At 44.1% G+C, this 25,387-nt stretch overlaps 1 protein-coding gene across 4 annotated transcripts in view; it reads right to left on the reverse strand.

The window, feature by feature from the left end:
• Positions 1 to 14,618, reverse strand: part of CPEB2 (cytoplasmic polyadenylation element binding protein 2) — a 69,586-nt gene extending 54,968 nt beyond the window's left edge. The window contains exons 1-2 of one of the 4 annotated variants that reach the window (XM_082238544.1): positions 13,943 to 14,618; positions 6,661 to 6,951 (exon numbers count right to left, since the gene is read on the reverse strand). In XM_082238544.1, the coding sequence (XP_082094670.1) occupies positions 6,661 to 6,951; positions 13,943 to 14,578 (927 nt within the window). In that variant the 5' untranslated portion in view covers positions 14,579 to 14,618. The remainder of the gene's footprint in view (positions 1 to 6,660; positions 6,952 to 13,942) is intronic. The other 3 variants (XM_082238545.1, XM_082238546.1, XM_082238547.1) reach the window with 3 other exon arrangements.
• Between the last annotated feature and the right edge of the window lie 10,769 nt (positions 14,619 to 25,387).

The following is a 25,387-nucleotide window of genomic DNA, read 5'->3' on the forward strand; positions in this document are numbered from 1 at the left end:
ACTCTGGTTTTTGATATTATCTTGTTTTAATCCAAGTTATATTCAAATATTTTACTGTTTTTAAAAAACCTCAAATGTGGAACTGGAGTTCCCTTACCAAAAAATATGCGACTTGCTGTCACACAGGACCTTGGTCTCCTACCTCCATCATTTCTCTAAGCCAGACTGTCTTGTATCTCCCACTAATACTACTCACATGGAAAAAGGTACTTAAGAAGCCTACCTAGGATATGTGACAAATCTGACAACATGACTATGGCTTTCATTGGTCAGAAAGATCCAAAGGTCACTCTCTTCAGGGAGAGGGGAGAAGGGAGAGGAGAGAGAGTATTTAAAAACTGAGCTGCTCTTGCAACTTTTGTCCCTCTCATAATTAGGAATCCAGGCTGGCTCTTCCATATCACCAGGAAGCTAACCAGCCTCACTGCCTATGTGTAAGTAGACTGAGATCATTGTGCTATTAGCAATTAGAATAAAAGTACGGTAATCAGGTGTTAGAGCCTTCCGGCTCTTTTTAATATTTCTGTTGGACCTTATTGCCCTTTTCCTTGTGTACTCTTAATAAACTTTCACAGCTGAACTAGTGGAATCAGTATGTGACTGCCACCCTCAGGATTCGGGAATCACCACGCACCTAGGTTGCTTTGGGTTTAACGCTATTGAAATCTAAGAACAGAGTTAGGAAATCCAGTAATTTGCCCTATTGTCAGGGAGAAACAGAGCGTTGGAGAGCTGACTTTACACTCTACATAAATTGCAAGGGATTGGCTGGAGACATGAAGCCTGCTAGTCCAGGATCCCGGGATTTAACCATTAATTGGATATCCTCATTCCCTACCCCTTGTTTCTGGGGATATAGGTGACCAAAAAGGAGTGGTGACAGCAGCAACTACTGGATATTAAGACTCAACTCTTAGTACTGCAGGACAAAGAAAGGGGTGTGAGATGCTGTCCTAAGCACCCTCCCTTCTTCATGTCTATCACTAAAGCTGACCTCCTCAACATGGAGTTAGAAAGAAGCCAATTGATATTTAAAACTATGGAGATAAGGGTTTAAGTCAGATAACTGCATGACTAAGATAATAATAATAATAATTTTTATTTATACCCCGCCCTCCTCAGCCAAGGCCGGGCTCAGGGCGGCTAACAAGCAATAATAAAAACAAGATGCCTTAAATTAGGCATGATGTGAAGAACTGGAAAAGTGAGGGGCTTTTTATACATGGAAAAACAATAAAAATTACAATATGGGTCATTCAATGAAATTTATTGGCAATTGATTAAAGGAAGACAAAAGAAAGGACATCTCCACACAATGCATCATGAGAGTTCTCTTGGCACAATAAATGGTGAAGACCAGGGAGTGAGATGACTTTAAAGGGGGATTAGACAAATTCATGGATCATATGTTTATCAGCTATTAATCATGTACACTAAATGGAGTCTCCAGATTCAAAGGAAGAGTACCTCAAAGTACAATGAGGGAGGGTATTGTATTCATGCTTTGCACAAATCCTAATCTAAAATACTTCCATATGAGAAACTGCACAAGTCCGGCACATAAAACTTTACATGTGAAAACAGCATTAAATGTGAGGAAAAACTACAATTCATGACAACCTACTAACGTGTCAACAACTTTCTACTATAGGCACAGGGCACTATTATATACATACATAGATTCATCAAGGTGTTTCAGTCCAGACAACAGGAAGAGATTGCTCTATTACAGAGACAAACTACATGTGATGCAAAAGATACTGATGGCATATTTTATTTTTTTGCTAAAAGTGCATATCAACGAGGGTATTTGACATCTAGATCAGGGAGGGCAAGATGTATAGGGCAAAACATACAGGTGCAATCAGAGAAATGGGGTTTCGGGGGAGAAATGAACTGGAAAATTCAATCTCATAGTCTAGCCTGCAAATTAGGGTAATTTGCAGGTTAACTTACATCTGAAAACTTTCAGTTAGCATGGGGGGAGGGAGAGTAGAATTTGGTGCCCTACAGAGTTCTAATTTAGTATGGCTGTTTTATTTGTATTTAATGCACTAAGCTAAAAACTTTGAAAGTGCCTAGCTTGTCTAAAACTATTTGAAATTTGTTTCTACACATCCATACATAGTTTTCACAGAAAATAAAACTACAAAATGTTCTGCCCCACATGACTGGGTGCAGTTTGTGCTCATATTCCACTCCATGGGGAAAGTATTGTTGGGGTTCTAGTATACTAGCTTCTGCATAGCATTTTAGAGCACCAAAGGTAATAAGGCCACCAAGACCCCAGATCCTTTTCACATGTACTGCTAGTAAGCCACATCTTATATCTGTGCATCTGGTTCTTCTTGCCTAAGTGCAGAACCTTACATTTGCCCCTACTGAAATTCATTTTGTTAGCTTGTGCCCAGTTCTTCAATCTGTTAAGGTCATTTTGAATTCTGATTTTGTCTTCTGCAGCATTAGCTACCCCTCCCAGTTTGGTGTCATCTTTGATTAGCATCCCCTCAATTTCTTCATCCAAGTCATTTATAAAGACATTAAACAACAACAGGCCTAAGACAGAACTCTGTGGCACCTCACTTGTTACTTTTTTCCAGGGTGACAAGGAACCATTAATGAGTACTCTTTGGGTTCAGTCAGTCAACCAGCTACAAATCCACCTAACATTTACACTGTTCAACCCACATTTTAGCAGCTTCCTTGTGAGAATATCATGGCAGACTTTGTCAAAAGCCTTACTGAAATCAGGATACACTATGTCCACAACATTTCCATGATCTACCAAGTTTGTAATTCCATCAAAAAAAGAAATCAGATTGGTCTGGCATGACTTATTTGTAAGAAACCCATGCTGGGGCTTAGTAATCACAGCATCCCTTTCTAAATGCTCACAGACCAACAGTTGAATTATCTGTTCTAGGATCTTCCCTGGTATCGATGTCAAGCTCACCGGTTGGTATTTCCTGGGTCATCCCTTTCCCCCTTTTTGAAGATGGGGGCAATATTTGCCTGCCTCCAGTCTGCAGGGTCCTCACCTGTTCTCCAAGAATTCTCAAAGATAATAGACAAGGACTCTTAAAATACATCCACAAGCTCCTTTAGTCCCCTTGGATGCAGTTCATCAGGCCTTGGAGATTTGAATTCATTTAAAGTAGCTAGGTGTTCCCTTACTGCCTCTTTTCCTATTCTGGGCTGCAGCTCCCTCCTTATATCATTTATTCTGTTATCACCAGATTGGGCATTGCTTTCCTTTTGGGTGAATATAAAATAAAAGCTTTATTTACCTAGAGATCACACAATGTTTGTTGGGAAAAGATCTTGCAATTTTGCTTTTAATAGCAGAAGCCAATAAGCCAGTAGGATGGCATGAATAATCATGTCATATAACAAAGGCAGAGAATTACCGGTAGCTGGAAGATAGCACTGTACAGGTGCCCGTGTAGATCATCCATACATCCAAGATGCAATGAGGAATAATCACAATCATAGAACATGCTCAGAGGAATAACTGAACTGTTATGGTGCTGTCTCAACTACAATAGCTGCCAATCTCTCCACTCATAAAATGTGCAAAAGCCATTTGCTATTCCAGAAGTGTGGGAAACAACAACAACAATCCTATTGTCTTATACTTGTTTTATCTGCTTGCTTACAATTCATAAACAATTTCATGCTATACAGAACAAAATGATCCTAACTACTATCAACTTCACAGATTAAAGTTTATTAACTTTTTTATATAAAAAAGTAGACTTGACATAAATACTACAAGGTCAGAATGAGAATGTCTGTAACTCATGCTGCTCCTCTTCTTTTTAATTCACATGCTTTAATGTTACAGCCTGGGAGAGCTTAGCTTCAATATGATAAAATTAGTTTCAAAAACTGTATAAAATGGTGCAAGGGTGGAGTCAAACATGCATCCTTTGTTACCATGGATGTCGCAACACATTTATGAAATCTACTACACACAGCACTAAGAATTGTATAAGGAATAAATTCATGTTTTCCCAATAGCAAAGTATTGTGTTTTCAGTGCTAGGAAAATTCAATTCCTTCTCAATAAGACTTCCTTGAAAGTGATCTCCAGATTTCTCATAGTAATGGAAATGCCACTGCACATTAATAAATGAAAGATAATGGTAATACTGACTACTAACCTCACTGTTAAGATTAAGGTATTTTTCGTACTTTGAGAATACTTTCAAATGGAGGAAGAGTAGAGGAAATACTCTCTTGATATATGGGGCACTGGCTTAGCAGTATAGTAAGTAGTATTAACAGTCAAGGCAAAATAGAGTAAGACCTCCTATTCCTGAATGACAACTCCACCCAATTACCAGTACACAATATCCAAGTTACTTCTCAACACAGCAATATTAACCATAACACTTTTTTAAAAAAAAAATACAGTGTGTGTGGAACAATTTTCAATTTGCATTCCCCAAACCATAAGCAATATAAACTCTGGGACTTTATCAAAAAAAATATTTTAAAGCCACTAAATTCTGTACAAGTACACGTGTATCACTCACACAGATACCTCAAATTTCTGTGCCACTCAAACATCTACAAATGCATCAAGAAAAGCTGGCCCAACAATAGTATTATGAAGTTTCAGAACTTAATACAGTGGTACCTCGCAAGACGAATGCCTCGCAAGACAAAAGAGTTTTCCGTTTTTTGAGTCGTTCCGCAAGACGAATTTCCCTATGGGCTTGCTTCGTAAGACGAAACGTCTTGCGAGTTCTTGCGAGTTTGTTTCCTTTTTCTTAAAGCCGCTAAGCCGTTAATAGCCGTTAATAGCCGCGCTTCGCAAGACGAAAAAAACGCAAGATGAAGAGACTCGCGGAACGGATTAATTTCGTCTTGCGAGGCACCACTGTACCTAACACATGCAAAAACTAAGTGTTGAATGAAAGATGATTTTCAAGATAGGACACACAGATTTATACAAAGCCATCTGCTGCAGTTAAATCCAGTTACTTCAACATCATTTCAACACAATTCTGCCCTGCAGGATGCAAGCTTCCGGCCTAAATGGGGAGCACAAAACTATGCCCACTAAAGGCCTACTCAATGTCGAATGAAAGTGTTGCCTCCTGTATCTTTGATCTGAGGCGATCTACATTGAAATTCCATTTTCAACACAACATGGTTGATTTATAGTTTGTGATCTTCTACACAGATTGTTTTCTCATTACTGTCTAGGCAAGCCACTCCACTGTTATCTATTAAGATTTTTGTTATGTGCAATATACTTTAACACTGCTCTGGATAACATCTTATTGAACTCTAATCCTAGCCTTGGTTGCAACATCTGCTAGTGTACACAACATCAACAGCACCAGACTCTTGGGGCCCAGGGAACATTTTTTCACCTGTGTTGGGAGTGTCTGATTGTAAAAAAAGTCATGGCATAATGTGTTTCATTAGTTTTCCATTATCCTCAAAACTTCTATTCAAATAACTCTACAAGGTTGGCTTTTAAATGTATGGCACAACCAAACTCGACAACTGCACCCCAAAGAACTTACAACATGGCTGCTGGTACCACCTAGGATTATCCATGTTGCAAAAATTGAAGACACTAGGATCTGCAAATTTCTTTATGGTATAACAATGCATGGAACTTGACAACCAGAGAAATGATAATGTACAATGTAAAGTCCCCAAAGATCTCAAACACCCAGAACATACTTTACTTTATGGTGGGACTATATTACTCATACTAATACAAATAATTTTCATTAATAAGTCCATATGCCATGCTTTGAAGAAAAGCATGGCATATGGACTTACTAATAGTTGTTCTTTGATATGTGTCTACATCACTCATGTACTCATTGAAAGAAGTGATAATACAACACATTTTCTTTGATATTTCGGCTATTGCCTTGTTTTGTAGTTTATGCAAAACTGAAAAAACTCATCTTTTTTCAGATTCTCTAAGTACCAAGTTGCTCATTTCAGTGGTATGAAATGCAGGGAAAACTGACAAGGAAACCAGAGTTAATTTACAAGGGAACTCATTATGACAAAAGTATAAAAAAGAGAATACTTGCATTCCAAATCTAAATATTTGCAGTGCCACATTTGCAATGCCAGCAGAAAGTCATTGCTATACTAATGCAGTATCAAGATCCACAGTGCTAAGTATTCCACCGTACTGACTGTTGACCTTCATAGCAAGTTTCAGGGTGCAAAACATTGCTCTGACAATATGCAGTGGAACTTCGGGTTACATGACCTTCAGGTAACGTAACTTTCGGGTTGCAAACGTGGCCAATCCGGAAGTGTATACTTCCGGGTTTCAACACGTGCGCATGCGCAGTACTGCTCTATCACGCCACGTGCGTGCACAGAAGCGGTGCCTCTAGATGCGGACTTTCTGGGGTACGTACGAATTAAGTTTCGTACCAGAACGAATTAAGTTCGTATCTGGAGGCTCCACTGTATAAACGTTACAAAAGTTGCATGATTAAGGAAGTATTCAGTTTTATCTCATTCAATATCTACAGAGAGAACTAAACAACACAAGCTATATATTAAGGAGCTGTAACTGTAGTCAGAAAGTACATTTTCATCCATCTTACTTATTTAAAAAACAGCATGTTGGCAAAAGTTGAACAACATCAAAAGGCTGTGGTTACATACCATTCTTACCTGTAAGGGTAAGAGCGTGTTACTGTTGCTGTCTGTTCGGAAAACATTATCTTCAATCCATGATTTAGGAGTCAGTGATGGAGTAGAACGAGTAAACTTGGGAGGAGCTATGACGTTACCAGAAAACGGCTTCTTTAAGGGAGAGATCTGGTTCATAGTTCCTGGAATTCCCATGTTTCCAGTTCTACGATGGTCTCTACCATGCACACTTCCCCAAGACATATTTCCTGTGCTCCAGCCAGTACTCTGATGGTTGCTCCAGGGTGATGTCTTCAGAAGAGGCTGAGGAGGGGAAGCGAAGGAGGAGAAATACTAAAGTTATTTGAAAATATTTCTGATCAATTTCTTAAAAAGTATTGGTAACACAGCCTAATCCTATGCATGACTGCTCAGAAATTATTTCTGCTGAATTCAGAATTCCGCTTACTCCCAAATAAGCTTAATACCACAATCTTATTAAAGCCAAATTGACTTTTTCTGGATCAAGGCAACAGGAGAAACACAAAACATAGTTCTTAGTTTTGTTAAACCTAGCATATACAGTCATACCTCAGGTTAAAGTAGCTTCGGGATGAGTATTTTCGGGTTGTGCGCTGCGGTGACCCGGAAGTAATGGAGCGCGTTACTTCTGGGTTTCGCCGTTCACGCATGCGCTCGAAATAATGTCACGCGCATGCGCGGAAGCGGTGAATTGCGGCCCGTGCACACGTGGACATGGGTTGCATTCGCTTCAGGATGCCAACGGGACTCTGGAACGGATCCCGTTCGCATCCAGAGGTACCACTGTACGTAGTAGTGACATGAGAATGACAACAGGTATCTCTGGCGATTGCTATGAGAGGCTCAAGCTCTCTATTCCCATCTCAATTTTTGTATGTTATTTTTCTAGGGCAGAACTTGGGGGCCCAGCCACTTTAAGTACTAATCTTATAATACCAAGGAAATAAAACTTTTTTCTTTCTGCTAATTTCCTCTCTTGCTGTGAGATCAGTCCCACACTCACTCTCTCTAAAAGTTTAGTGCCCCTGTACTAATGAAAGCAAAGATGTGACTGACTAAGAGAGTACAAAACCAAAAGTTGCCACTTATTAATAGAATCTATTTCCTATGTGTAGACAGAAACAGATGAATCAGGTTTTAAAGAAAAATGTCAAAACTACAGGCCAGATTTATAATATCCCAAAATGATCAGCTCTGTTCTCTCACAAATTAGGAAATATTTGCAATTCCTCAACTTGAGTGCTTGGTTGAACTTGCAGTCCAGAGTCTCACTGTTCTGTATCTCTAACATTATTCATAAATAATTAAAATGAAAACTGGCACTTGCTTTATACATACCACTGAAGGTTTCATACACACACACACACACACACACACACACAATAATAATAATAATAATAATAATAAATTTTATTTATATCCCGCCCTCCCCAGCCGAAGCTGGGCTCAGGGCGGCTAACAACAATCAAAATAACTCAACATTCTAAAACATTCATTATAAAATTAATTAAATCAAATTAAAATCAAATTAATGGCAACCATCAAGCAAAATTTTGTGCAGATTGCCAGAGGAGGGGGTCAGGCTGCGCCCTGACAAAAGGCCTGGTAGAACAGCTCTGTCTTGCAGGCCCTGCGGAAGGATGTCAAGTCCTGCAGGGCCCTAGTCTCTTGTGACAGAGCGTTCCACCAGATTGGAGCCGCGGCCGAGAAGGCCCTGGCTCTAGTTGAGGCCAGCCTAACCTCTCTGAGGCCTGGGATCTTTAGGGTGTTTTTATTTGCAGACCGTAAATTTCTCTGTGGGACATACCAGGAGAGGCGGTCCCGTAGGTACGAGGGTCCTAGGCCGCATAGGGCTTTAAAGGTTAAAACCAGCACCTTAAACCTGATCCTGTACTCCACCGGGAGCCAGTGCAGCTGGTACAGCACTGGATGGATATGATCTCGCAGCGAAGACCCCGTAAGGAGTCTCGCCGCGGCATTCTGCACCCGCTGGAGTTTCTGGGTCAGTCTCAAGGGCAGCCCCACGTAGAGCGAGTTACAATAATCCAGTCTGGAGGTGACCGTCGCATGGATCACAGTGGCTAGGTCAGGGCGAGAGAGATAAGGAGCCAACTGCTTAGCTTGGCGGAGATGAAAAAATGCCGCCTTTGTTATAGCTGTAATCTGCGCCTCCATAGAGAGGGAGGTATCGAAGATTACACCCAAACTCTTCACGGATGATGCTGGCACTAATTGCACCCCCGCAAGAGACGGGAGTTGCCCCCTCAATCCCATATCGCTCCGTCCCAACCAGAGGACCTCTGTCTTCGAAGGATTTAACTTCAACCGGCTCCCACGTAACCATCCAGCCACAGCTTCCAGACATCTGGTCAGTGTATCTGGGGCCGAGTCAGGATGGCCATCCATCAACAGATAGAGTTGGGTGTCATCGGCATACTGATGGCAACCCAGGCCAAAACTCCGGACAAGCTGGGCGAGGGGGCGCATAAAGATGTTAAAAAGCATCGGGGAGAGAATCGCACCCTGAGGCACTCCACACACCAAGGAGTGGCGCGATGACAATTCCCCCCCAAGCGCCACCCTCTGTCCCCGACCAGAGAGAAACGAGCACAGCCATTGAAGTACTGTGCCCTGGATCCCCACGTCGGAAAGGCGGCGGTCCAGGAGTTCGTGATCGACCATGTCGAAGGCTGCTGACAGGTCTAGAAGAATCAGCAGCCCCGACCCGCCTCGATCCAGCTGCCTGCGGAGATCATCTGTTAGGGCGACCAAGGCTGTCTCGGTCCCATGGCCAGCGCGGAAGCCGGACTGGAATGGGTCGAGAGCAGACACACGTAATAATACATATTTATCCCTATTTCAATAATACTCTCTTCCTATATACATTTATTTTGATAAGTGAGGTGATTCTCTCAGGATTACAGAAGTATGCAAGGCTTAAAGTGCAACTCAAAATTAAGTCTTACTGTGTTCAATGGGGCTTGCCCCCAGGTGATCAAAGTACTGTATAAGACTGCAACTTTAATGTCCCACAGATATTTGCTAGCTCAACTGTCCATAATACTTATGTGTACTCAGCTCTTTATCTTTCAGACTGTTGGTGTGACAGAAATAACTGTTACAATTTTCAAAGGTTTTCTGACTAGTCACCTGGAAAAGATTCTTATTTATCACAGCTGATTGGGTGAGTTGCTATTTACAAGCTTAAGGTAGCTATATTTGGGCTTTTTTATGAAACAGCTAAAGCTAGGCCATAAAGCATCATCATATACAATAAAAGCATAAGAAGTTGATGACTTAAGAAGTAAGTAAAAGCATAGTAGCCCTAGGAAAGGTAGAGGGATGGTCCAGGTGGGGGGGGGATATGTTGCACTGAATAACTATTCAAAATTCCTTCTTTAGCTTTTGGTACAATATTTTATGTCAAGTGGTATGACGGAAAAGATTTTCAATGTCACTGATACGGGAACAGCTATAGCTGTGCAATGTGTCAACCTCCAATGTTAATAATTTAACACTTGGCTTAAAAAACAACAACCCCATACATTTAAAAAGAATTTGGGAGGGGCAACTTATAGTACTGCAACAACTAGAGGGCTACTATTCCCCTTAGCCCCAGTCACCATGGCCAATCGTCAGGGATGATGGGAGCTAGTATCTCACAGGAACAGTCACGATATAATTATTTCAAAGTGAAATATTTTCAAGACTGTTGTGATACATCCTGGTGAAGAAGATATATAAACCATTTGGGTAGGATAATTAAGCAGACACTAAAGTCCTATATAATTGCAGATAGACATGGTCAGTCTTGAATGTCTCATGCTGCAATTTTTAGGAGAAATATGCATCATACTGTAAAACTACAGTGGTGCCTCGCAAGACGAAAATAATCCGTTCCGCGAGTCTCTTCGTCTAGCGGTTTTTTCGTCTTGCGAAGCAACCCTATTAGCGGTTTAGTGGATTAGCGCTATTAGCGGCTTAGCGGCTATAAAAGGCTTAGCGGCTAAAAGGCTATTAGCAGCTTAGCGGCTTAGAAAAAGGGGGGGAGCGAAAAAAAATCAGAACACTCGCAAGACGTTTTCGTCTTGCGAAGCAAGCCCATAGGGAAATTCGTCTTGCGAAGCAGCTCAAAAACGGAAAACCCTTTCGTCTAGCAGGTTTTCCGTCTTGCGAGGCATTCGTCTTGCGGGGCACCACTGTAACAGGGAAGGTAACAGGATTTTCATCTTTACAGCTAGTCTGATGCCCACCAAGTACTACTATTTATAAAGCTTAAAGCACAAAAGGCAGAAGAGATTTCATTTGCTTTGTGAAAAACTTAGAAATTGTTTCTGTAATTCTTAGCTTGTCCAACAATAGACTGAATAGTGAATATCAAAAATACTTTTAAAAAAATCTTATTTTAGTTTCTCCATTAAATACAACTTATAATTCTTTTTTGTTTTGTCATTGTAGGTCTTTATTACAGAAACACAGTTGGTTACACAGACAATCATAATTAGATTCTACACCATCATGGGTGACATTTGATCTCAATCCACTTTTGACCTGCTAGGCAGCCACTTACTCTCAGCCATCTGTAAAATGGGAGCAGCAGCAATCTACTAGGCCAGCTTGTTCCAAGAAGAAGCAAGAGGCCTTTAACATTAAAGAGCTTTAAATGAATCAATAAAAAGATTAGAAGGAAAATGTTTAATACTAAGCATAAATGTACAATACTAGAGCACAAACAAAATGCAGCACATTACCCGATGAACAAGGAAGTTTAAAGCTAGTCTGTTATAGAAAACATGAAACTGTAAACTTATATTACTGTGAGTATGCAGAGCTCATTGAAAGAAGAAAGCTTCCAACCAATGGGAGAAAAGGTTTTCAGCCCACCCATAAGGTAGCAGTAAGTGCTGCATGCAAAAAGACTGGGACAACCTGAAATACCACACTGAAACTTTTCTTGGCATCTACAGCTGCTTATGCAAGCTGCTTAGCACATAGCTCAGTGTTGCAAAATAAAACGTAAGCGGAAATTTGTGTACAGACCTATTCACAACCTGGATAAATCAAGATACTCAGTTTAAGCTGCTTTAGGCCAATTTATGGGTGTGTGGATTGGAATGCCAGATTTTGGACTACCACTTATGGTTGTTGGTTTAGACATATGTATAACTCATTTAAACAAAAAACAGTCACTATAAACTAATAAACTTGTCTGAAACAGATGTTCAAAACTGCCCTGTTCTGTTCATTATGAAGTTAGGATGTTGCTGATTCACTGCAAAATAAAACTATTGAATAAAAGCAAATAAAATCTAAAGGTAGCCAGTATAACAACCCAGTGAATATTGCTTAAACATAACAATAAGTTATGTAGACCCTTCATCATGGGCGTAGCCAGGATTTTGATTGATTCCCTCCCCCCTACACCCATGCCCTTCATAACTGAAATCCTGTGTATACTTATCCAGATGTAAGTTGTACTGAATACAGAACTTATTTATTTGGTAATTTATTTGGTTTGAAAAAACTGATAATCTGCTTTTTGAGCTCATACTCCACAAAGTGGCTATCATCGTTAGGTAAAAATACAATACAAAACCATTTACAAATATCCAGCGGAAAACCCCAATGCAAAATAAACAATAAAAACTAGCAGTAAAATTCAGCAGATCTCAGCATATAAACCCTAGTTTATTTACAAGTAAACATGCATAAGATTGCACTGATTGTATTGTTAAGTGCATGAAATGTCTAGGCCATATTATATATACAGAGAATAAATATTTAATGGAAAAAGCCTAACCATGTTTACTCAGAAGTAAGTTCTACTGAATTCAACAGGGCTTTCTGTCAGTTAAGTGGGTTAAGACTGCAGATTTGATCAAGAGGACTGGGAAGAGAGAACAGCCAACTGAATGCTAGTACAGTAATTTATTATGAATTACTGTAACAGAAACTAAGAGAAAGATGTGGGAGTTAAAGGTCTCCTTTGTCTTCCTAGGACTTCTTCACATATTACCGAATTCCAACAAAGAAAGCACTTTCATGTATTGCACAATGTAAGTCCAATACAGAACGCCATATGTGACAATTACACCTCAATGGTTGATTGCCCAATGCACACATACTGTGCAAAAAAAGCAAACATATAAGATCATCCACACACAACTGACCTACACACAGGATTCATTTTATCTTTATTTTTTTATGACTTATTTTTCACACTGGAATTTTGTAACTTGTGAAATCATCCTAAAGATTATAGCACATATTTATTCCCCCTTGCCCCTACCCTGAGGTAACCTTTGCACTAGAAAAGCCATATACATGGTCACAAGTGTTCCCTTGTGGGCACATTGGACCGGGAGGTCAGGTGTGGTACGTCTTGTCTACTCCCAACCCCTAGAAAAACTCCTCTCTCCCAAGGAAGGCACCTTGGGCCCCCAACATGTTCCACTAGCCAGCTGGTGGCTTGACACTGCTCTGACACTTCAGCATGTGCATTTGTGTCCTTCAAAATCTCTCGCATGTTTGCACACACAGCCTGCCCCGGCTCCCTCCACTGTTCTCTTTGCCCCTGCCCCAGCCCCTTCCTCATGCAGTCCCTCTCCTCAAAAACAGATTCCTGCCGCAGCATACATGGCAAACTCTTCTTGGAAGAGAGCAACCCTACAGGGCAGGGTTCAAACCTGAGAAGCTTTAAACCTAAACAGAACTTGCCACCATATTTCCTCGGTCAATTTCCATGCATTCGAAGTGTGTGTGTCCCCATTCTTTTATGTTTTCAGCAAAAACAATTTTTAAAGCAAAAATAACACGCATGCACACACATGTGTTTCCAAAACAACGCCACTAAGGTCCTTCAATCATAGGACATCCTCTTTCGAGATATATAGACACACACACACTTTTCCTTTGACAGACACACACACACACACACACACACACACACAGAGAGAGAGAAACACAAAAACCCTGTTTCACCACCAGCTTTCTGCAAGCAATTAAATTCCTCTTTACCCAGCCCTCCGGCCATTAAACAACCTACGGCCTTCCAAAGGGGGGAGGACGACTGTTAATACACCGTTTTCCTGCGCGATCCTGTATTCAATCGATAGGTCCAAACGGCTTCGCCGCGAATGCCTTGCTCGGACTAGGAGGGCCAGATCGGGGAAACGGCCAGTAATCGGCCATAGCTACCACAGCGCTGGATCTTCTCCTGCGGGTCGCCCCCCACCCTGGACCCCCGAGGACCCCCGATCCCCGCAGCACCCACCTGGTGGTGGTTGTAGGAGTTCCTCTGCTGCAGGAAGGCGGCTGCCGCCGCGGCCGCGGCCGCCTGGTGTTGGTGGTGCTGCTGCTGCAGCTGCGGGCTGACGGGCGAGCGCCGGTGCTGCTGCTGCTGCTGCTGCTGCTGAGGTAAACTGATCTGAGGCGGCGGCGGCGGCGGCGCTGCGGAGAAGGGGCTTCCGAAAGGCCCCACGGAGGCGGCGTGGGTCGACACGGGCGAGAAGCTCTGGAAGAAAGCCGGGTTGAGGGACGACGGCATCCCGCCGCCGCCCGCCGCGTAGAAGCTGCTGCCGCCCTCCGAAGACGACGACGACTCCGGGCTCGGCGGAGGAGCCATGGCGGCGGCTGAGGCGGCCGGAGGAGGCGGCTGAGGCGGCTGCTGGCCCGGCGGCGGTTGCTGAGGCGGCGGCGAGGTCTGCACCGACCACGGCGTGCCGAAGCTGGGCAGCGGCGGCGGCGGAGGGGAGGCCGCGGCGGCCGAGGAGGAGCCTCCGCCGTGAGGGCTGCCCAGCTCGGGGCTCTGCAGGCTGCTGAAGCCCGAGCCCAGCCCGCCGGGCAGGAGGCTCCCGGCGCTGCCCAGCAAGTGGCTGCTGCTGCTGCTGCTGCTGGGGGGAGACTCCATAGGGAGGAGGGCGAGAAGGGAGCGGGCGACGGCGCCGCTTCACCACCACCTGGCAGCCGACGTCGCCGCCGGGCGCCACATCGGGGTCCAGCCGAGGGACGCCGTGGGTCCGCTGGCGGCGGCGGTGCTTGGGCTGCTGCGCTGTGAGGAGAAAGGGCGGCGCGGGCGAAGCGAGCCTTCGGGGCGGCTCAGCTCGCGAGGCGGCGGCGGCGGCGCCGCTGAGGGAGAGGCGGGAGGCCGCCGCGGGTTGACACGCAGCAGGCGACTCCCTCGTCCGGGTCGGGGTTTAAAGCCGGCCGGGGCGGAGAGAAGAGGAGAGCGGTGGGTGGGGGCCGCCGGCGCCGCCCGCTTCGCCCGGCGCTCCAGCCTCGCCTTCCCCGCCGTCAGCCCCGCCAGCGGCGCTCGCCCTCCCCTGACAAGCTGCTTCGGGGAAGCTGCGTCCGGAGAGGCGAGAAGGACCGAGGGCGACGCCTCCTCCCTCCGCCGAAGTGCGGCTGCTTCTGCTGCTGGCTCGGCGCTTTCCTTTTTCTCCCTCTCTGCAGCGTCCGGCTCTTTCAGTCAATGCAAAGGCTGCCCTTCTTCTTCTCTCCCCCTCCTCGCTGCTGCCCAGTTTTTATTTTGTTGGGGGGGGGGAGCCAATCTTCCTTCCTGGCTTGCTTCGCCCCCAAAGTACCCAGCGATGGCGAAACCAGACCTTCCCTGCTCGTTGCTCAAAGAGGCTTCGGCAGCAAAATCATGTATTTGGGTTCTTTGGGGGGGGGCAGGGGGCGGAGAGAAGTGGGGGAGGGTTTTAACTAACAAAAACCTGTCCTGGACCAAAAAAAAAGGGGGGGGGACAACCACCGCCCTTCACGGAATAGAAATTGTCAAAGTTATTAAAAAAAAAAAAAAAGATTCAGTATATGTATATCTAGAAGCAGCCCCGATTCTGACTGGTGTCCAACTCTATTGAATGGATTTCCTCACGTCACTAAAGTACTGGGGGGAAACCCCCCTGTGCTGAAAAATAGCCCCCGCTTTAAAGAAGACATTGAAAAAATCATTGGTAAAAACCCCTTCCGAAACCAGAGATTTCTTTCTCTCGGTCTGTACATAAATACATATATCTGCCTATCTATCGATCTCATTTATCTGCATAACAACTGAAGCGACCCCCGCCGCCCTCGATCTCGTGCTCTTCGCAGCTCCTGTCAAAGCCCCTCCATGGTCTACTGTCCTGGCCCTACAAACGGCCTGCGCAAAAGAAAGGACTGGGAAGACACCCCCCCCCCTCCCCAAAGGGCGGCCGCCTCTTTTCCCTGCACAGGATCCCCGCGTTTCGTTTCTTCCGCAGCCGGTCTGTCAGCCCCGCCTGAGCAGCGCCAGCCCCGCCGCAGCCGCCCGCATAAGAACCCGGAACTGCCGTCACGGCCGTCACGCATCACAATCCCGCCCCTCGCAAGTCTGTCAACGTCCCCGCCGCGCCCTCAGGCCCCGCCTCCTTTTGAATTATTCATGCGCCGTCGGCTTGTGTCTCTCCGTGGCGTCTTCGACGTCGGTTATTCGGCGCTGGGGGGGGGGGAGCCGGACGAGACCAAGGCGAGACATTTCATTAGAGGGGCTTCTCTTTTACAAAACATTCATCAACGCGGCCGGAGGGAAACGTTGGCTGACACGGTGGAAAGCTAATTTGGGTGTTTTACTTGGCTACGTTGGGAAACAGCGTCTCCTCTCTCCCTGCCTCCCCCAGGAAGCGCTGCGCAATCGGCTCTCCCAAGGCGCCTGACGTCACTCCAACGCCTTGTTCGCGTGGGACACGGTCCCGCCCACCACTCGCTTTGCAACGTCATCAGTCGCTTTCCGCAAGCTGCGGCAAGTGGCTCGCTTTGGTTTTGATTCAGTATATTTCTATGTCTCTTGTCATTGAAATGAATCCCAAAGTGGCTCGCAAACAACTAATAACGACATCATGGTAGAACACAACAGAACATCACAAATGCAGCAGAGATCATATAAGATAATTAACGCATCATCAGTGAAACAAACATTTACAATCTAAAGAACACTGTTAACAAGGCAACAACTAAAACTAAACATCACAATACAGCAAAAGTCACGTTTTATGATTGACAAATAAATACAGCATTTATCATCTATAAAGTAAAGCCCAGAGAGTGGGGGAGCGAGAACTAAGCTGGTGGGAACTTATCTGCTGGCTGGCAAGATGCAGATTCCGGCTCCTAATGTTTTATTCTGTTTTTATATGCGCTGGAAGCCGCCCAGAGTGTCTGGGACAACCCAGTCAGATGGTGGGGTACAAATTTAAAAAATACAAATAAACAGCTATAAATATAGAAAGAAATGAAATAAAACAAACTTTGATTGATGGAACACACACACACACTATTAAAACCATACAAAGAATTACAATAATAAAATAATAAAAGCAACATGACGCTAGCCCTGTCATTGAAAATAGTCAGTTCCCAAAAACCTGTTGGAATCAGAAAGTCCTTCACTTGCTGGTGGAAGGATAGCAAGGAGAGAGGCAGTCTAGTTTCTTCAGAGAGGGAGTTCCATAGTTTCATAGCAGCCACCACCGAGAAGGCCCTTGGTATCAGCTCCAGCCCTTTCTCATACAACCATTCTGTATCAAGTGGTGGAGTCTCTCCTGGAAGTAACATTTTTATGTTAGTGAGACTGGTTGAAAAGCTTCAGCATGTTCCATAGGTAAAGGTAAAGGGACCCCTGACCGTTAGGTCCAGTCGTGGCCGGCTCTGGGGTTGCGACGCTCATCTTGCTTTACTGGCCGACGTACAGCTTCTGGGTCATGTGGCCAGCATGACTAAGCTGCTTCTGGTGAACCAGAGCAGCACACGGAAATGCCGTTTACCTTCCCGCCAGAACGGTACCTATTTATCTACTTGCACTTTGACGTGCTTTTGAACTGCTAGGTTGGCAGGAGCAGGGACCAAGCAACGGGAGCTCACCCCGTCGTGGGGATTTGAACTGCCAACCTTCTGATCGGCAAGTCCTAGGCTCTGTGGTTTAACCCACAGCGTCACCTGTGTCCCATGTTCTATACAAACATACATTTATCTGCCCAAGGTTGAGCATCTGAAAAACGGGCTTGGCAAGATCCCAGTGTGGTCAGTTTGGGCTGGAGTGTGAGCCTGTCCACCACTGCTGTGTGCCAGTTGCCTCTGCCCTCACCAGCTTTGGATGAGACAAGGGAAGGGCATCAGGCCTTGTACATACCACACATAGAAGTGCTCTTGCTGGCCTCATCCTGCCCAGTATCCCAGCATTCTAGCACATGCATGAAAATGTGCAATTGTCAAATAGAAAGCATTTAAAAAATAGTTTTGAGAATAATTATCAGCATGACAGGCTTTCTCCCACTCTTGTCTAACAACTGCTCTGAAAAAATGACAAAGCCGGCCAAAACTTTTCCACTTTGTTACTTTAAGGCACGATTATCATTGGTACATCAGAATTCTGAGGGAAACACAAAGGGATGTGATAGCTGGGCGTGACTGATGAACTGAAGGCCCTGCCTGGTGCCCATTTTGAACGTGATGTTATGAGGAAGGAAGCAGGAAGTGTAGTTGGATTGTACTTCCTGTTCCATGTGCTTCTAAAGTCCCTCTTCCAGGGCATGAGTGGAAATGCAAAAGCGCCAATGGTTGGAGCTATGAGCTGCTCTTATCTGGCCCATTAGCTGTTCAGTTAGCCCTTTCAGATTTCAATGGTTTTGTGATTATCTCCTTTTAATCAATCTTGAGAGAACCGTGAGGATCTTAAAGATGGTACCCAAGTCTCTGTTTGTTCCATTCTCCCTCTATTATCTCCTCCCTCAAATTTGCCTTTCTCAATGCCAACAACAAAAGAAGAAGCAGTGCAAGCAGCTACCACTGTATTTCATTTAGAGGTTGCTGGCCAGTTCTGATCTCTGAAGGAATAGGATGGGAGAAAGCAATGGTCTTTTAATATATACAGTAATTTAAAATGAGGAAAAGAATCAAGACTTCTCTGTCATAAAAACCAATGTGTTTTTTTCTGGCAAGCTAATATGCAGCAGCACTTTGAATGATCTAGCAGCTTAGTACATAAACCACGTTTCCCTCATTTTGCTGTACTGCAGATAAATTAGGATTCCTTCACTGCATGCTCCTTCGTATAGCTGTCAGACGTACTCCTCCAGCCCTGGCCAATTTATATGAAAATTGTGTTCCTCGAGAATTTCTTAGGTCGTACCAAATAGTTATTTACAAAATATGAAGGCAGTTCACAAGTAAAACTGATTTATACTTTTTAAAACGGATTTTAAAGTCTTATACCTGGTATGAAGAAAATGTACCAGTGGGAAATTTGCAGAAGCTATCTGCTTGCCTCTTGGACATAGTTGATAAGGGTACATGAGCTTGGCTGTCCATATTTGCATGTAGTCCCATCGGTGCTTGCAAAAAATGAACACTTTCCCTTTCCCTTTCACCAGCTCTGGCACCATTCTTGGATGCTGAAATTGATGCATCACAAGTTATGATTGCTATGATTTACAATGAACTGAAAAAAATGTTTAAGATAACCTTTGTGAAAAATCCAGAAGTTTTTTGCTAGGCATTTCAAGTCAAGATTTGCCAAAAGAGAAGAAAAAACTTTTCATGTGTGCTACAGCTGCAGCTAGGATATTGCTAGTACAAAGATGGAAAAGTGTTGAAATACCAACTAAAGAAGAATGGGAAGGAAAACTGATGGAATATGCTGAAATGGCAAAACCAATGGAAAGACTTTGAGACAAGGGCAATAGAGATTTTAAGAAAGACTGGGAACCATTCATGTCATACTTACAGAATCAATGTAAAGAAATGGAATCACTTGCAGGGCTTGATTAAAAATGGTAAATGGACCCCTGACCATTAGGTCCAGTCGTGACCGACTATGGGGTTTCGGTGCTCATCTCGCTTTATTGGCCAAGGGAGCCGGCGTACAGCTTCCGGGTCATGTGGCCAGCAGGATTGAGCCACTTCTGACAAACCAGAGCAGCGCATGGAAACGCCGTTTACCTTCCCGCTGGAGATTCGGGGATTCGATCCACGGACCTTCTGATCGGCAAGTCATAGGTTCTGTGGTTTAACCCACAGCGCCACCTGCGTCCCAAGGGTTTGATTAAACACTTGTACCATATTTTTCACTCTATAACACGCACCCAACCATAACACGCACGTAGTTTTTAGAGGAGGGAAATCCGTAGGCATGCCACCCGTAGGCATTCCCTCCAAAACACACACAGACATTTCCCCTTACTTTTTAGGAGGAAAAAAGTGAGTGTTATGGTGCAAAAAATACGGTAATTAAGAAAACAAATGTAGGAAATAGAATGACAATGTTAAAATGATAAGAGAAGAATAATGACTATTTAATTTTTTTTTTAAGAATAAGAAATAACAAATAAGCAGGAGGAGATAATATGCCAAAAAACAAAAAGAGGAAGCTGAGGGAAGTCGTGGAGGGGAGGGGGAAATTGGGGAATGGTATTTTTGTTATATGTTATGATATTTTTATGTTTTTTAAAAAAGTAAAATCTCAATAATTTTTTTTAAAAGTTATTTTGCTGGTTATTCTCACAGCAAAGCTCTTTCTGAAATACCTCTCATTCCAATAATCACTGCACATAACATTAAGCCATGGCTTGTTTTAACCATGGTTGTTCAATAAACCATGTGTCATCCCACAAGCAAGTAGGCTAGCTTGGTCCCCCCCCCCCGAGTTGCTCTTTGTGCATCTGTAACTTAGTAAATACCGAGGTGGAGTGGTCAAACAAATAACGGTTAAGCAAGACTGCTAGGTTTGGATGCAACACCAAACCATTGTTAAAAATAACCCGTGTTTCATAAGTCAATAACAAAAATGACTTACATCTTGGGAGTTGGAGGCTGGGTTTGGGTGTTTGAATAAAACATACTTTATGTGCCAAGGATCTGATTGTGTAAGACCAAAGGGGTCACAAGCATTTGCCCAACAGTAGAAATAGCTGGAGAGCAGAAACTTTGTGTTCACTCACAAAGGTGGTTGTTTGCCCATTGTCCTCGCTGGCTTGTGCATGCCAGGAGTTTTCCTGCATGCAGGGTTTCATGGCCAACAAAGCTCTTCCTCTACCCAGGGGTTTTCAGCCTGGTCCCTACCGCCCACTAGTGGGCATTTCAGGATTCTAGGTGGGCAGCAGGGGGTTCTATGGCATAAGTTGAATCCTCCTTCCATCGAGCACTGGTGGGCGGTAAGGAAATTTTACCATCCAGAAAGATGGTAGGTAGTGGGTGGTAGGTATAAAAAGGTTGACTACCCCTGCTCTACACTGTATAGGGGACGTTGCTACTACCTGTTGAGGGAGGAATTATTATTTAGCTGGCACTCTGTTTCCCCATATTTGTGTCACAGTTATCCATCCACTCCTACAGAAGAAGAAGAAGAAGAAGAAGAAGAAGAAGAAGAAGAAGAAGAAGAAGAGTTTGGATTTGATATCCCGCTTTATCACTACCCGAAGGCGTCTCAAAGCGGCTAACATTCTCCTTTCCCTTCCTCCCCCACAACAAACACTCTGTGAGGTGAGTGAGGCTGAGAGACTTCAGAGAAGTGTGACTGGCCCAAGGTCACCCAGCAGCTGCATGTGGAGGAGCGGGGAAGCGAACCCGGTTCACCAGATTACAAGACTACCACTCTTAACCACTACACCACACTGGCTCTTTAATAATCTTTATTATCAAGCATAAAGCAGCTTTCTTTTTAAGAACCATAACTTACAGTTTAATATTTGTGTGCAGGTGCTCACCTTTGTGGGGAAAGAGAGTTTTGTCTGAACTGCATTTTGTTGAAGAATATTGAGTGATCCCTCAGGAGAGCATCTTCAGCTGTGAATACATATTTTTCAATACATATGCTTCAATAAGACTCAGCTGTCATGTCCGTAACACATTTACCACCCACCAAGGATTCTTTGCCCCTCTTTGTGACCTCTTGCCTGCTTGCCATACTGCGGCCATGGGGCACAGATGGTACCGTCCTGTCAAGCTATGGCAGGTGACAGCGATGTTCAGTGATTGGTAATCATAGGCTGTAATTAGCCAGACTGGATGCAGACTCGGATAATAAGGAACCAGCCAGCTGCCAGTCATGAGACCTTGTCTTTTAGACTATGGTAGATTGGCCCGGGGTGAGAAGTAAAAGAGAGAAACAAATAAGCCTTCCTTTATTTCTTATTCAAATACAGTGGTACCTCGAGTTACAAACGATCCGCTAGCCTGGAAGAGTTACCTCGAGTTGAGAACTTTGCCCCAGGATGAGAATGGAAATTATGTGCCAGCGGCGCAGCAGCAGCAGGAGGCCCCATTAGCAAAAGCATGCCTCTAGTTAAGAACAGTTTCAGGTTAAGAACAGACCTCCGGAACGAATTAAGTTCGCAACTAGAGGTACCACTGTATATTATATGTGGAGAGCTCTTTTTTTGAACAAGTTTTTAAAAAACTCCACAACTCTGAGGGAAAGTCATTTCAAAGTTTTGCATAATTGGCATGTGAGCTCTTTAAAATTAAGTATGGGGAGTGATCGTGGCGCGGTGGTGGCGCGATCCTCGGGGGGGGGCGATTGTGGCGTGGTGGCGTGATCCTCCCGGCGGTGGTCCAATTGTGGCACAATCCTCCGGGGGGCGATCGTGGCAAGGCAGTGCAATCCTCCCGATTGGGGGGCGATAACGGCGACGTGGCGCAATCCGCCTGGCAGGGGCCCTATCGTGGTGCTGTGGCATGATTCGTCCAGGGGGGATTTTGTCACCCCCCCTCTGGGATGGAACCCGGGGCGAACACCCCCCCTGTCCCCCCTTCGTATGCCCCTGACCCTGCACTCAGCTTTCGTTTGTGGCTGCTAGAAGCTGTCAGCATGCGACAGGGGCCAGAACCTGGGAACAGCTTTTATTGGCTGGCAAAACCAGGAGAGGGTAGCCAATGGGTCTCAAAGCCTCAATGAGCTTGGAACTTCCCCTGGAGGGTCTGGCAGACTAAGCAGACAAGACCAACAGTGGGTCCAACAGTAACGAAGACGGTTTCTGCATGTGCCGTAGAGGGAAATGGGGGGCAGATGGGGCTTGTCAAGCTGGGAAGGGAGCCCATCTAGGAGAAGGAAAACTCTGGTCCTAAAGCTCCGCTGCCTAGTAAACTCTACACAAATCTGGGATGCAGTCCCTAAGACGGCTGGATGGTGTCTTCTGTGCCTCATGGAGTTGCTGTTTAGAAGGTTGGTGGTTCGAATCCCCGCGACAGGTTGAGCTCCCGTTGCTCTGTCCCTGCTCCTGCCAACCTAGCAGTTCAAAAGCAAGTCAAAGTGCAAGTAGATAAATAGGTACTGCTCCGGTGGGAAGGTAAACGGCGTTTCTGTGCACTCTGGTTTCCATCACAGTGTCCTCTTGCACCAGAAGTGGTTTAGTTCTGCTGGCTACATGACCCAGAAAGCTGTCTGTGGCTTTCAAGAATGTATAACTTGTTGCTTAAATGGAATACTCAAGATGAGACAGTTAAATCAGCTATGATAAAATGGGCACAAGACATTGGGTACAACATTATGTCTGAAGACTGGGAAAGGTTATGGACCACCGGTATGAAATTCACGGCATGTAGTGCCTTAAAAGAAAACATTATGAAAATGATATACAGGTGGTACATGACCCCAGTCAAACTTGCAAAGATATACCATCTGTCTGACAATAAATGTTGGAAATGTAAGGAGGCTGAAGGAACATTCTTTCACCTCTGGTGGACATGCCCGAGGGTGAAGGCTTTTTGGGAAATGATTTACAATGAGTTGAAAAAGGTGTTTAAGTACACCTTTCATAAGAAACCAGAGGCCTTCCTCCTGGGCATTGTAGGCCAGAGAGTGTCAAAAAAAGATAGAATTTTCTTTTTATATGCAACTACAGCAGCAAGAATCCTTATAGCCAAATATTGGAAGGCACAGGAGTTACCCACGCTGGAAGAATGGCATTCGCAGCTGATGGACTACATGGAATTAGCCGAAATGACCGGCAGAATCCGAGATCTGGGAGAAGAGGCAGTGGAAGAGGACTGGAAAAAATTTAAGGACTATCTACAAAAACACTATAAGTTATATGAATGTTGAGAATTTGCTAAGCTTTTGGGAAAAACATGCTTCAGTATTGAGATTGGTAAATGATGGAAATTAAGTTATGATTTTGAAAAGTATAAATTACAGATTATATAACTAAATGAAAGTACAAAAACACATAAAATAAGGTATCAATTTGCTGTTTATTTTCATTGTAAAGAAAGCAGGGGATGGAGGACGTGGGGAAGTCCAGTTGATTATGAAAATAGATTTGAAAAAGTGAATTTTCTTCTATAATTTCTTCTTTTTTTCTGTAAAATCGCTTTTGTTGTGTTATTGACGATGTATTCCAACCTTGGAAAAAAAGCAATAAAAAAATTATTAAAAAAAAAAAAGAAAGCTGTCTGTGGACAAACGCTGGCTCCCTCCGCCTGAAAAGCAAGATGAGCACCGCAACCCCATAGTTGCCTTTGACTGGACTTAACCGTCCAGGGGTCCTTTACCTTTTACCTGTTTAAGCTGGTGTGTGTACATCTGAGAAGGCCATTGCTCATGCACAGATGACAGCTTCACAAATTGGGATTTGGGGCCTTGCCAGTGTGGGGAAAGCAGACAGGTAATGCACATCAGCTGAGGACATCCCTGCCCGCTCTCTGGTGTGTACAGCAGTTTGCAAATGCAGCTTGAAATGAAGCAAGGATAAACGATCTTGCTGCCTTTTAAGCTGCTAATGTGCACACAGCCTATGATCCCCTTATGTGGCACTTTCTACTATTTATTGCACTTTTATGCCACCTTTTCTGCAGGTGCTCAAAGCGGCATACATGCTTCTCTTCCTCCCATTTACATTTGAGGAAGGTTAGGCTGCGAGATTGTGACTGTTCCAAGGTCACCCAGTGAGTTTCAGGGCTGAGCAGGGATTTGAACTCTGGTTTCCCAGGTCCTAGTCCAATGCTCTAATCACTACACCACACTGCCTCTTCTTGTGGTTCCCCATACCCCTGAGGTTCAGGCGACCTCTGCTAGGGCCCAAGCCTTTCAGGTGACATGTCTGCCCCATGGAACTCCCTGCCAGTAGAGGTTTGGTAGGAATCATTCTTGCCTTTGTTTAGACATCTCATTAAAACTGTGTTATTCAGACAAGTTGCTGACCAGTATTTATTGCTCTTTTTACTTATGTTTTTATTGCTGTTATTGTATTATTGTTGTTGTTGTTGTTGTTGTTGTTGTTGTTGTTACTATTTTGCAGTGCACTGCCTTGCTGTATTTTTTTGGTGAAAGTGCAGTTTATAAATATTTAAACAAACCAATAAATATCACCATTATTATTACAGTGGTACCTCGGGTTACATATGCTTCAGGTTACAGACGCTTCAGGTTCTGCTAACCCAGAAATATTACCTCGGGTTAAGAACTTTGCTTCAGGATGAGAACAGAAATCGTGCTCCGGCGGTGCGGCGACAGCGTGAGGCCCCATTAGCTAAAGTGGTGCTTCAGGTTAAGAACAGTTTCAGGTTAAGAACAGACCTTCGGAACGAATTAAGTACTTAACCCAAGGTACCATTGTATTATTATTATTATTATTATTATTATTATTATTATTATTATTAAACTTATTAGTTGCTTGCCATCCAGAGGTCTCAAAGCAACTTACACACACACAAACACACAAATACCCATAGTTATAATCAAAGGAGTGAGTGAATTAAACATGCTTAA

The sequence above is a fragment of the Podarcis vaucheri genome (genome assembly GCF_965113315.1).
Source record: "Podarcis vaucheri genome assembly, chromosome: 9".
Lineage (NCBI taxonomy): Eukaryota > Metazoa > Chordata > Lepidosauria > Squamata > Lacertidae > Podarcis > Podarcis vaucheri.